This window comes from Procambarus clarkii, chromosome 9 (genome assembly GCF_040958095.1).
Source record: "Procambarus clarkii isolate CNS0578487 chromosome 9, FALCON_Pclarkii_2.0, whole genome shotgun sequence".
Classification (NCBI taxonomy): Eukaryota; Metazoa; Arthropoda; class Malacostraca; order Decapoda; family Cambaridae; genus Procambarus; species Procambarus clarkii.
This window is the reverse complement of record NC_091158.1, coordinates 26,424,573-26,438,758: the sequence shown is the minus strand read 5'-3', so window position 1 is coordinate 26,438,758 and position 14,186 is coordinate 26,424,573. Positions and strand designations below refer to the sequence as shown.

Genomic DNA, 14,186 nt, shown 5'->3' with positions numbered 1-14,186 from the left:
CCGGGCTGTGGTGGGTATGTGGGCCTGCGGGCCGCTCCAAGCAACAGCCTGGTGGACCAAACTCTCACAAGTCAAGCCTGGCCTCGGGCCGGGCTTGGGGAGTAGAACTCCCAGAACCCCATCAACCAGGTATCGAGCAGATGTATTCATCATCAGGTTACGATGTATTCATCACGTTTCGATGTATTCATCATCAGGTTGCGATGTATTCATCATCAGGTTGCGATGTATTCATCATCAGGTTACGATGTATTCATCATCAGGGTACGATGTATTCATCATCAGGTTGCGATGTATTCATCATGAGGGTACGATGTATTGACTTGGGTTGGTTTGGTTAGGTTATAATAATAGTAATTAACCCTTAGATGGTGGTTATCATCGTTATGTTGATTCACGGGGGGTAATGTGATTGTCGTATGATGATTTAAACAATTATTTTCTGGGTTTTACATGTATGATGAAAATTAGGATGTAATGGCTATATGTGGATGTAATGGAGTTTACCTTGACCCATGACAAAAATCTTGCTGTTGTTTCATGGTTAGTTACTACGTGAATGCTGTTATCATAAATATTACTTGGTGGATTGAATCATTGTATAAAATTCCATGTTAATTACATGTATATTCTTACAATGTTCATGTGGTTTTCACAGCTCCATATACTGTAGTTGTAATGAGGTATACCAGGTAAACCAATCAATTGAACTATTATCATGTGTTAAGTACTGTATACTAAGAGCCTGCTGTCATGTAATTACCTAAGTGTAGTTACAGGATGAGAGCTACGCTCATGGTGTCCCGTCTTCCCAGCACTCTTTGTCGTATAACTCTTTGAAATTACTAACGGTTTTCGCCTCTAACACCTTCTCGCCCAACTTGTTCCAACCGTCAACCACTCTGTTTACAAAAGTGAATTTTCTTATTTCTCCGGCACCTTTGTTTCGTTAGTTTAAATCTATGACCTCTTGTTCTTGAAGTTCCAGGTCTTGGGAATTCTTCCCTATCAATTTTATAGATTTCTGTTACTATTTTGTATGTTGTGATCATATCTCCTCTTTTTTTTCTAGCTTCTAGTTTTTGCATATTTAATGCCTCCAACCTCAACTCGTAGCTCTTGTCCTTCAGTTCTGGGAGCCACTTGGTACAAGCACATCAATAAACAGGGAAAAAGGTGCTAAGGCATGCTACAAAATTGCTTTTGGAACTGAAAAGCAAGAGTTGCTAAGAGAGGCTAGAGGTATTAAATATGCCAAAGCTAGAAGATAGAAGAAAAAGAAGTGATATGATCACCATTTACAAAATACTAACAGAAATCGACCATATTGACAAAGGAATTCCTGGAACCAGCAACTACAAGAACAAGAGGACACAAGGTTCAAGCTAATGAAACAAAGGTGCCCAAAAAATTATTAGAATGTTTTCTTTTGTAATGAGAGTGGTAGATGATTCGAACAAGTTATGCGAGAAAATAATGGAGGCTTAAACAGTCGGTAGTTTCAAAGTGTTACATGACAGTGCTGGGAAGATGGAACACCATGAGTGTAGCTTTCATCCTGTAATTACACATGGGTCATTCCATGTGAATTCACCAAAAGGTCTCCCACTTGACCCTTTCTAAATCTAATGAAATTTTGAAATAAAGTAGCCCTAGACCCCAAATGAAATTGTGCAGAATATTAGAGCTCAATCTGCTTTGGGTTTTAAATAATAGGTCCATGATCAATGGGCTCTCATCCCGTTAATGCGTACATGTCGTAAAAAGGGCCAACTCTGATCCTTTATCAAATCATGTCTAGTGCCCAGAGAGGTGTGAAATTTGGCATACCAGGACAAATTTTGGTGCGGAATACAGCAGTGTAATCAAAAAAGTAGTTTGGGTAGCCATTCAGCTACCAATCCATGCTAAAATCACTGCCAAATTTTGTTGAGAAATTTGGACCCCAATTTGGAGACCACTTACTCATCACCAAAAGGTCTAAATGCCATGATCTTTTGCAATGATGTATAACAAGCACAATATTATGCAGTGATGCAGTAGCAACTCTGTTGTATCCATGTGTCCAGAGGTGGCCCACTTGAAAGTTGGCCAAAAAATTTTTAAATGCAAAACTAGCCAACTTTCAAGGCAAAATATCTCAATATGCGTCATTCCCAATTTGGTTTTGAATGACACCATTGGATAGAGCAGATTTTTCTGTACAAGAGTAACTTTTATTTAGGTTGGGATCTGAATTCCTAGTTCAGCCAGAGGACTCTGAAAATGACATACCTTGGTGCGATATAGAAAAAATCAAATTATGATTCTCCATCTTTTTTGTGCACTGATCATGACTGCTAGCAAATTGACATCCAAACTGATTGGAAAAATTTTAAGCGTCATTGGGTAGAACATTTTTGGGTGGGATTCAGAATTATTATTAAACAATCAGTGCTATTTTAGGTCCCTGTTCTATATTTATCTCTACATCTTTGTAGTATCGTGTCAGCTGGTCAAACATTGCTCTTTACTTATTTGTGTATTTACTTGCAATAAATACACAGATAAATAAAAAGCAATATTAATATTGTATTACAGGTCTCACTTGAAATTACTGTATTCCGTTAGTTAAATAATTTGACTTGAATTCGATTACAGATACGTCATGAATCAGGATTTCAATGGTTTATTTGCCATGTGCTCTTGCCAGCCATGAGCATGGCTGGCTCTTCTAAATGTCACTTGACAACCTACAAGCCCAACAAAGTCTTGAAGTTTCTAAAACAGTATAGTGCAGATGATCAGAAACTCTGAAACTTTGATAGACCAGCTTTGTGGCACGAGGGTCAGGATTTGTATTTTTTCTTGGCGCTTTGCTACATGGAATTTTAGCTTCATTTCTTCATTAAGTTTATTAAAGTCTTGGCAATTTGCGCACTGTTGGCCAGAGCTTGGTACCAACAGGTTTTGGCAATCAATATTTCCAATTGCAGCAGTCTGCTCGGCAATTATTTCCTGTGCTTGGCTAATCTTACGCTTTGCATAACCATGCCTATCCCTTGCACTAACTTGTTGATATTTAATAGGCGAGATGCCTAATACAGTACTGATGAGCTGGTGTTTACACTTTCACAGATTTTCATATTATCAGCAGGGCCATCAGATTCGGTAGAGCTGGACTCGCTTACCTGCTTACTGTCGAATTCCTTTCTGCATGACCTGTACAACTTTTGGCCAGGCTTAATACAGTACAACCTCGATTCAACGAATCTCCGGCTAGTTCACACACTTTTCAGGCCGGATTTACTCACCCGGTTCGACGAACAATGGTTCACCGAAGGGGGGGGGGATGTTCGAATTTGCTTACGATGTCGAGACAGAGTTCACAGACTGGTGGAAAACTTTCCCATTCTATCACAGATTACAATTATTAATTCCTTCATAAGACAAGTTGGATCACACAACAAATGAATCATATGAACCAAACACCAGCCAGAGTTGTCCACACAAGTAAAAGACTGAGTTTCAATGATTTTCGTTCACCGATTTGTGGCACACGTATCTTTGTAAATTAATTTAAAGGCTGAAGCGTGAATAGCTAGCTAATGTGTTGAAATCTTCTTGTATACATTTTCTATGATGAAACAAGACGAGTGAGGGTGGACAGATAAGGGAATACTGTACAGTAAACCTCACTTTACAGTGAGGTTTTACTCACTTTTGTCTGTGTTGTCATAATAACTTTATTTTAGTTAGTCATAATAACTTTATTTTATAAAGTTGTTTTAATAACTTTATCCTAATTAAACTAAAGTAAATAAAACCAAAAATATACTGTAATATGATAGATATCTGCTATTTGAGAAATTATTCACGTTATTGGCGGCACAACTACTGCACGAGTGGACAGGTCTAATCCCTGTCCACACAACACCATGCTTGTTTTGTTTGATTTCGTCGCCACAGTTCAGTGATCTACGGCTTCAAAATAAGAAAATTAATAAATCAGTTCCAAAGTATTTTTTATAGCTCTTATCGTAATAATGTTGCTAAACTAAATATATAACCCAAAAATATATAATGTGATGTAAAGTCTCCGTGGTGTAGTGGTAAGACACTCGCCTGGCGTTCCGCGAGCGCTGTGTCATGGGTTCGTATCCTGGCCGGGGAGGATTTACTGGGCGCAATTCCTTAACTGTAGCCTCTGTTTAACGCAACAGTAAAATGTGTACTTGGATGAAAAAACGATTCTTTGCGGCAGGGGATCGTATTCCAGGGACCTGCCCGAAACGCTACACTTACTAGTGGCTGTACAAGAAGTAACAACTCTTGTATATATCTCAAAAAAAAAAAAAAAAAAAATGTAAATTGAATATTTAAGAGAAATTTGTGTTACTGGATCTGGCTTAAACACCAGCTTACTGAAGTGTGTACGTATAGACTTAGTCTGCGTTCGTACAGTATGTACCCAGTGCCCTTAGCTTTGTCTGTGATTGACATACAGTATTTATTCGCCGATGGAAGAATAATTGTGGAATTGACCACTTTTTTTACTACAGCTCTTTGGTCATAAAACAAAATGTCTCAGGGGCTTACTAATAGTGCCTTATTAATGCCAAAAATGAAGCAATATTTTGCAAGAACTAGTAGCAGAAAATCAACCAGCACGAGCACAGCCGTACCCAGCACGAGCACGGCCGTACCCAGCACGAGCACGGCCGTACCCAGCACGAGCACGGCCGTACCCAGCACGAGCACGGCCGTACCCAGCACGAGCACGGCCGTACCCAGCAGTCGAGCACGGCCGTACCCAGCAGTCGAGCACGGCCGTACCCAGCAGTCGAGCACGGCCGTACCCAGCAGTCGAGCACGGCCGTACCCAGCAGTCGAGCACGGCCGTACCCAGCAGTCGAGCACGGCCGTACCCAGCAGTCGAGCACGGCCGTACCCAGCAGTCGAGCACGGCCGTACCCAGCAGTCGAGCACGGCCGTACCCAGCAGTCGAGCACGGCCGTACCCAGCAGTCGAGCACGGCCGTACCCAGCAGTCGAGCACGGCCGTACCCAGCAGTCGAGCACGGCCGTACCCAGCAGTCGAGCACGGCCGTACCCAGCAGTCGAGCACGGCCGTACCCAGCAGTCGAGCACGGCCGTACCCAGCAGTCGAGCACGGCCGTACCCAGCAGTCGAGCACGGCCGTACCCAGCAGTCGAGCACGGCCGTACCCAGCAGTCGAGCACGGCCGTACCCAGCAGTCGAGCACGGCCGTACCCAGCAGTCGAGCACGGCCGTACCCAGCAGTCGAGCACGGCCGTACCCAGCAGTCGAGCACGGCCGTACCCAGCAGTCGAGCACGGCCGTACCCAGCAGTCGAGCACGGCCGTACCCAGCAGTCGAGCACGGCCGTACCCAGCAGTCGAGCACGGCCGTACCCAGCAGTCGAGCACGGCCGTACCCAGCAGTCGAGCACGGCCGTACCCAGCAGTCGAGCACGGCCGTACCCAGCAGTCGAGCACGGCCGTACCCAGCAGTCGAGCACGGCCGTACCCAGCAGTCGAGCACGGCCGTACCCAGCAGTCGAGCACGGCCGTACCCAGCAGTCGAGCACGGCCGTACCCAGCAGTCGAGCACGGCCGTACCCAGCAGTCGAGCACGGCCGTACCCAGCAGTCGAGCACGGCCGTACCCAGCAGTCGAGCACGGCCGTACCCAGCAGTCGAGCACGGCCGTACCCAGCAGTCGAGCACGGCCGTACCCAGCAGTCGAGCACGGCCGTACCCAGCAGTCGAGCACGGCCGTACCCAGCAGTCGAGCACGGCCGTACCCAGCAGTCGAGCACGGCCGTACCCAGCAGTCGAGCACGGCCGTACCCAGCAGTCGAGCACGGCCGTACCCAGCAGTCGAGCACGGCCGTACCCAGCAGTCGAGCACGGCCGTACCCAGCAGTCGAGCACGGCCGTACCCAGCAGTCGAGCACGGCCGTACCCAGCAGTCGAGCACGGCCGTACCCAGCAGTCGAGCACGGCCGTACCCAGCAGTCGAGCACGGCCGTACCCAGCAGTCGAGCACGGCCGTACCCAGCAGTCGAGCACGGCCGTACCCAGCAGTCGAGCACGGCCGTACCCAGCAGTCGAGCACGGCCGTACCCAGCAGTCGAGCACGGCCGTACCCAGCAGTCGAGCACGGCCGTACCCAGCAGTCGAGCACGGCCGTACCCAGCAGTCGAGCACGGCCGTACCCAGCAGTCGAGCACGGCCGTACCCAGCAGTCGAGCACGGCCGTACCCAGCAGTCGAGCACGGCCGTACCCAGCAGTCGAGCACGGCCGTACCCAGCAGTCGAGCACGGCCGTACCCAGCAGTCGAGCACGGCCGTACCCAGCAGTCGAGCACGGCCGTACCCAGCAGTCGAGCACGGCCGTACCCAGCAGTCGAGCACGGCCGTACCCAGCAGTCGAGCACGGCCGTACCCAGCAGTCGAGCACGGCCGTACCCAGCAGTCGAGCACGGCCGTACCCAGCAGTCGAGCACGGCCGTACCCAGCAGTCGAGCACGGCCGTACCCAGCAGTCGAGCACGGCCGTACCCAGCAGTCGAGCACGGCCGTACCCAGCAGTCGAGCACGGCCGTACCCAGCAGTCGAGCACGGCCGTACCCAGCAGTCGAGCACGGCCGTACCCAGCAGTCGAGCACGGCCGTACCCAGCAGTCGAGCACGGCCGTACCCAGCAGTCGAGCACGGCCGTACCCAGCAGTCGAGCACGGCCGTACCCAGCAGTCGAGCACGGCCGTACCCAGCAGTCGAGCACGGCCGTACCCAGCAGTCGAGCACGGCCGTACCCAGCAGTCGAGCACGGCCGTACCCAGCAGTCGAGCACGGCCGTACCCAGCAGTCGAGCACGGCCGTACCCAGCAGTCGAGCACGGCCGTACCCAGCAGTCGAGCACGGCCGTACCCAGCAGTCGAGCACGGCCGTACCCAGCAGTCGAGCACGGCCGTACCCAGCAGTCGAGCACGGCCGTACCCAGCAGTCGAGCACGGCCGTACCCAGCAGTCGAGCACGGCCGTACCCAGCAGTCGAGCACGGCCGTACCCAGCAGTCGAGCACGGCCGTACCCAGCAGTCGAGCACGGCCGTACCCAGCAGTCGAGCACGGCCGTACCCAGCAGTCGAGCACGGCCGTACCCAGCAGTCGAGCACGGCCGTACCCAGCAGTCGAGCACGGCCGTACCCAGCAGTCGAGCACGGCCGTACCCAGCAGTCGAGCACGGCCGTACCCAGCAGTCGAGCACGGCCGTACCCAGCAGTCGAGCACGGCCGTACCCAGCAGTCGAGCACGGCCGTACCCAGCAGTCGAGCACGGCCGTACCCAGCAGTCGAGCACGGCCGTACCCAGCAGTCGAGCACGGCCGTACCCAGCAGTCGAGCACGGCCGTACCCAGCAGTCGAGCACGGCCGTACCCAGCAGTCGAGCACGGCCGTACCCAGCAGTCGAGCACGGCCGTACCCAGCAGTCGAGCACGGCCGTACCCAGCAGTCGAGCACGGCCGTACCCAGCAGTCGAGCACGGCCGTACCCAGCAGTCGAGCACGGCCGTACCCAGCAGTCGAGCACGGCCGTACCCAGCAGTCGAGCACGGCCGTACCCAGCAGTCGAGCACGGCCGTACCCAGCAGTCGAGCACGGCCGTACCCAGCAGTCGAGCACGGCCGTACCCAGCAGTCGAGCACGGCCGTACCCAGCAGTCGAGCACGGCCGTACCCAGCAGTCGAGCACGGCCGTACCCAGCAGTCGAGCACGGCCGTACCCAGCAGTCGAGCACGGCCGTACCCAGCAGTCGAGCACGGCCGTACCCAGCAGTCGAGCACGGCCGTACCCAGCAGTCGAGCACGGCCGTACCCAGCAGTCGAGCACGGCCGTACCCAGCAGTCGAGCACGGCCGTACCCAGCAGTCGAGCACGGCCGTACCCAGCAGTCGAGCACGGCCGTACCCAGCAGTCGAGCACGGCGGAACCCAGCAGTCGAGCACGGCGGAACCCAGCAGTCGAGCACGGCGGAACCCAGCACCAGCTCAGAAGCAGCTGAACCCACAGCAGCAGCTAGCCTCAGCAAAGCTGATGCAAAAATCTTAAAACATCGTGTGCGGCGTGAACAGTTAGAACAAGTGTTTAATTTAAGTGTGTACACAGTGTTAAAATTAAAGTTGCAGTAATTTTAGTGTACAATAGTTTTCATAAACTGTATTGTAGTGCTCAACATACAGCAGAACTACTTTTAATCAACACAGTACTAACAGCATAATGCACTGTAATACGTATTTATTGTTGAGCATTCACAACTTCATGAAACTTCAAGATGGACATAACTCCAACAATAAGGTAAATTTATGAATTGCAGTATTTTTTAGTAGAGAAGTAATCCGTATATAGGTAGAGTATGTAATATGATAATGCATTTTTATTGTGTACAAGAAAAAAAAGACATTGACACAAACGCCTCCTGTAGGTCACCTCTTGCAACGAATCCAACGAACTGGGGTTGGTCCCATATAGTACGTTGAATCGAGGTTGTACTGTACTGACTTTCAGCATATGACATTTTCTCTGCAGTAGCTACTGTGATTGGTTGCAAATCTTTTTGCTTTTCTTGGCATTTCTTCTTGAAGGGATTGCAGCAAGTTTTTTGCAAAAATTCAAATTTCGTCAACAGCAAAGCTTCATGATGGAGGCATACTTGAGATTCTCCACCCAAGTTCAGTTCACTTCACTTTGCTATCAGTTTTTGATCTTCTGCCCTATACTGTTTTAGAAACTTCAAGCCTTTGTTGGGAGTGTAGGTTGTCAAGTGACATTCAGAAGAGCCAGCCATGCTCATGGCTAGCAATAGCACATGGCAATAAACCAATGGAATCCTGATTCATGACGTATCTGTAATAGAATTGAAGTCAAATTATTTAACTAACTGAATACAGTAATTTCAAGTGAGACCTGTAATACATAATTATTGTTTTTTATTTATTTGTGTATTTATTGCAAGTAAATACACAAATAAGTAAACAGCAATGTTTGACCTGCTGGCACGAAACTACAAAGACGTAAAGATAAATATAGAACAGGACCTAGATTCAGGAAGCTCCATGTATTTCTTCGTAAGTAGGTTTGCTACGAAGGTTCCTAAGTGTGCCCTAAGAAGATGCTTAGGTGCAATTCAAGTACGTCCACTTAGGAAGATATTTGTTGGTTCACTTGCGTGCCGATAGAGGTCACTACTGTGTTTCGTTTGGCCAATCAGAGAGCAGCAACATTCTTCATACTGAAGATTTAGCGCTGGCATATTGGAGCTCTACTGCTTCCTATTTACGTTGAATTTTCTTATAAAATTAATATATTTCGAAGTAAAACTTTTTTTCAACTTCTACAGCCAGCACCGATATTGTAGTAAACAAAGATGTTATATTTGTTGTTTACTCTACGTAATTCTAAGAGATACTGTGTAGCTGTCCTTGTTGCTCGGAAGATGCGCTGACAATTATTGTATATATTTACTGAATTTACCCAAGGGCCATTATCTATCTAGTGGCCTCGACGAGGACAGAAAGCCAGTGGCTTGTTAAAGGGCCCGCCAATTATCTTAATGATATTTTTTAGCTGGAATTTGGCATTTACAGCTTCAGCGGTAGGCGGTTCCATGGGTTTATAGCCCTCTTGGTGGAAAAAACATTTGTTTTCAGTCCTACTTGAGAGAGCATACTCTCCAACACTATACCTGTGATTGCCCTGTTATCAGTGACTTCATACCAAATGGTATGAGGTATTTTGAGCTCTGTAATTACTTCATACACTCAGGAATATTGGAAGATATTCTTGTGCTGCACCCAGATTTTGCCAGTGGAGGCTAATAGATCAGCATTAAGTATTTTGTTCTCTCCTAATGCCATGTATGACTGGCCATCCTGTGAGGTGAGGATGTTGGATGAGCTTGTAGCTGGTTTTTGATCTACACTGTGTGGTCCTTTATACAGAATAGGGAAGCAGCACATTGCTGTGTATACCTACCATGAGGTTACCTTGAGGTGCTTCCGGAGCTTAGTGTCGCCGCGGCCCGGTCGTTGACCAGGCCTCCTGGTTGCTGGACTGATCAACCAGGCTGTTAGACGCGGCTGCTCGCAGCCTGACGTATGAGTCACAGCCTGGTTGATCAGGTAAAAACATTATTGCCAACAGCATTTGGTGTTCCCAGGCGGTCACCCATCCAAGTACTAACCAAACCCAACGTTGCTTAACTTCGCTGATCGGACGAGAAGCAGTGTTCTCAACGTGGTACAGTATGGCCGTTGGCCATACCTAAACATGTTAAAAAATACATTGTTTGAGAGGAGTCTTGTAGAAACTGGTAAGAGTAATTATAATATAATGTTTCCATGATTCAGTGCTTACCTCTAGTGAAAATCGCGAAGAGTTGTTTAGTCAGAGTTGATTTGTTTTTTGTATTGAGGCTGGTATTTTCTAAATTGATTCCATGTATGTTTAACCATCCTGTGAGATGGGAGTATTAGATAAACTTATAGCTAGTTTTTTATCTACACTGTAATATTCCATATAGAATAGGGTAGCAGCACATTGCTGTGTATACCTAATCTTCTTAATAAAAAAAATCGGTAATAAAGATTTTAAATTATAGTTTGTATTATTACAAATACAGTACTGTATTATCCTTATTAAATCATGTTGACCATGGATCATTAAGATCTCATGTTGATATGTAATAGTCATATTTCTTTTGAACTGCTAATCCATGCTAATCATTCATTAAATTGTGCATTATGTCTCAATTTTTTACTTTCTTAGATATACTGTACAGTACAAAAAGATAGGATAAAAATAAACCAGTAATATTTCATTCATTATATTTTTTATTTAAATAACTGCATCAATATTTTTACAGCCGACAGGATTTGTTTTACCATACAGGTGCATTATTTGTTAAAAAAAATTTGGTTTATTGTTACACACAATGGTGCTACATAGCCTTCCCAGCTTGGTGCCTTCTTTTAACACTTACTTACTGATTAATAAATAAATAATAAATACATTTTATTCAGTAAAAGTACATACAGTTGATTTACAAACATAATGTTGGATTTATAGATAGAGCTAGTACATACAATACCTAAAGCCACTAATACTCATAGCATTTCGGGCAAGGTGTGGGGGGAAAAAACACTTAGACTAAAACTTAATAGTAATCGGGATTAGGTATAAATTGTGTTGAAAGAAGGAATAAAAAATATACAAAAAGGGGGGTTAACATAGCATAAATCAGCAATTGCACATGTTGGTGAACAGCATTGTTTAAAAAATTGCAAGACATGGGTTGACATTTAGGAGGTAAGTTAGGTTACATGGAGTTAATTAGGCAATACTTGGTTTATCTCTTAAACTGGTTGAGAGAGGTACAGCCTTTGACATGATTCGGGAGGTCATTCCACATTCTGGGTCCCTTGATTTGTAGAGCACTTCTAGTTTGGTTACACACAGCCAAATTGTGTAACAGGAAGAGGTCTTGGACACAAATTTGTTCCATGCTAAATGTAGAGGAATCAGCTGAGTATTCCTCAAATAAAATAAGTTGCCTCAGCTTATAAGGTAAATAAAATAAGCATATCTCAAATAAGTAGCTGCCTCACCTCACTGCCTTACTGCTACATAGCCTTTCCAGCATGGTGCCTTCTTTTGATAATTACTTGTTCCACACCCAAATTGTATAACAGGAAGAGGTCTTGGACCCCTACTTCCCTCTCTCTCTTTTAATAGTCTATATAGTCATAATTATAGCTTTAAGTATTCAATGAATAAAGTTTTTGACATTTTTACCCTTCTCCTTACCTAACATCATTTGTGCAGCATATTTTTATTTTGTCTCACCCAGATTTAATTTCAAAATAAAACCAAACTAAATAAATTAGAAATGGGTATGTATAGCTAAGGGGCATTATCCTTACTACTAGGTGAACAGGGGCATTTGGTGATAGTAAATGATCCCATCAGGCAGGGCTCATCACCTTTTCTCATATTTCATGTTCACCAGTGTTTATTTACTTAACAACTACGGGTATAATATCTTGCTATTATAAAACTAATTCTACTATCATAAAAGACATATATACTTTAAGTTTCAAGCAGAGAATGCATATATAACTAACACAAAGGACTCCTCTTCACTAGATTCAATTTTTATAATCTTTTGTTTATGTTCCAAAATCTTAAAATCGATCCCAGTGTTATGTAGTAGAGAAAAATTGAGTTATATCCAGTTTACGTAAAGCTACGAGTGGTCGAAACCACACTTAGATCCCGGACCACACTTACGAAGGTTTTTCCACTTAGTGTAGCTACCTGAATACCGACGTAGCCGCCACGAAGGCGCTAAGAAGGAAAACATTCGTAGCTAAGAAGAAAAACCTTCGTAAGTACCTTCCTGAATCTGGCCCCAGGAACCTAAAATAGCACCGCTTGTTTAATAATAATTCTGAATCCCACCCAAAAATGTTCTACCCAATAAAGCTTAATATTTTTCCAATCAGTTTGGATGTCAATTTGCTAGCAGTCATGATCAGTGCACAAAAGATGGAGAATCATAATTTGATTTTTTCGATATCGCACCAAGGTATGTCATATTCAGAGTCCTCTGGCTGAACTAGGAATTCAGATCCCAACCTAAATAAAAGTTAATCTTGTACAGAAAAATCTGCTCTATCCAATGGTGTTATTCAAAACCAAATTGGGAATGACAAATATTGAGGTATTTTGTCCTGAAAATTGGCTAGTTATGCACATAAATTTTTTTTGGCCAATTTTCAAGTGGACCACCTCTGGACATATGGATACAACAGAGTTGCTATTGCATCACTGCATAATATTGTGCTTGTTATACATCGCTGCAAAAGATCATGGCGTTTAGACCTTTTGGTGGTGAGTAAGTGGTCTCCAAATTGGGGTCCAAAATTCTCGCGACAAAATTTGGTAGTTATTTTAGCATGGATGGATAACTGAATGGCCACCCATAATGCTTTTTTGATTACGCTGCATTATTCTACACCAAAATTTGTCCTGGTATGTCAAATTTCACACTTCTACAGGCAATAGAAGGGATTTAACAAAGGGTCAAAGCTGGTCATTTTTGTGGTACTTGCGCATTAATGGGATGAGAGCCCATTGAATATGGACCTGTTATTTAAGAACCAAAGCAGATTGAGCTCTTAATGTTTTGCAAAGTGTCATTTGGGGTCTAGGGCTATCTTACTACAAAATTTCATGACATTTGGAGCGGGTCGAGTGGGAGCTATAGGTGACTTTTTGGTGACTTGAGATGGAATGACCCACATGGGTAATTACATGTTGCATGTAATTACTCTGTAGCTGATGCAACCCAATAGATGGTACATATCAGTGATACTAGATTCAGGGAGTCACCGGAGTTCATCCAGAAACCGACTTTTCATTACATTCAACACTTCGTAAATTGGTGATGTGCTGCTGTGTGGATACCAGCACACTGAGGGACTGATACTTGAGGCACATTGCTTTGTGTCCGGCCACCTTCATATTTTGATTAACCTTTGTGTGGCTCCGGGCTATTTAGCATTTGTCACCCACAGGCGCATACCAAAAAAAAATATTATTTTTTCTTCTAAACCTGTTAATTTGTGTTCTCTGATCATGGGAAAAATAATAAAATAAATCGTAGGTGGCATATATTGCCCGCTATAGGGTGGGGAAGTCTGGCAAAAACAGGCAAACAGGCAAACAGGCGCTGACTCGCCGTGCATCCCAGATAGTCTGGTGCTCGCCAGCTGTCAGGCAGGAGTGGCCACAACGATATAATTACCTAATTATTTCAATGTCTGATTGATTTTCGTAGTTTTTTTGCTGTAATATTATTCAATAGTGTGTAGTGATATATTTATTTAATGAGTGAATCAACACTGTACTCAAAAATATAGTGTGCATATTGTTGATTCAATTATGTTCATCAAGCAGTGAACAAATACTTTGTCGGTTATTACACTAAATACTCAGGTTATCTGCATGTTTTGTTCACCATAATGAACCACTAAGTTGCTATTATGAGTCGAAAAGCAACGGGAAGTGACCACCACACACCAGCCAGCCACTCGCTGCCACTCACTCCCTCAACATCTCACTTGCCCAA

The 14,186-nt window shown here is 45.4% G+C and overlaps 1 protein-coding gene and 1 non-coding gene across 2 annotated transcripts; one reads left to right on the top strand and one right to left on the bottom strand.

Moving 5' to 3' along the window:
• Positions 1-3,073: 3,073 nt before the first annotated feature.
• Positions 3,074-8,187, top strand: LOC138362851 (uncharacterized). The gene is made up of 2 exons (XM_069321421.1): positions 3,074-3,085; positions 4,690-8,187. The coding sequence occupies exons 1-2, from the start codon at positions 3,074-3,076 to the stop codon at positions 8,185-8,187; spliced, it is 3,510 nt and encodes a 1,169-aa protein (XP_069177522.1).
• A 2,002-nt stretch (positions 8,188-10,189) lies between these two features.
• On the bottom strand, positions 10,190-10,313 carry LOC123766345 (5S ribosomal RNA). Its single transcript, XR_006773806.1, has one exon. It is a non-coding gene; the product is annotated as a 5S ribosomal RNA (ribosomal RNA).
• Positions 10,314-14,186: the final 3,873 nt, after the last annotated feature.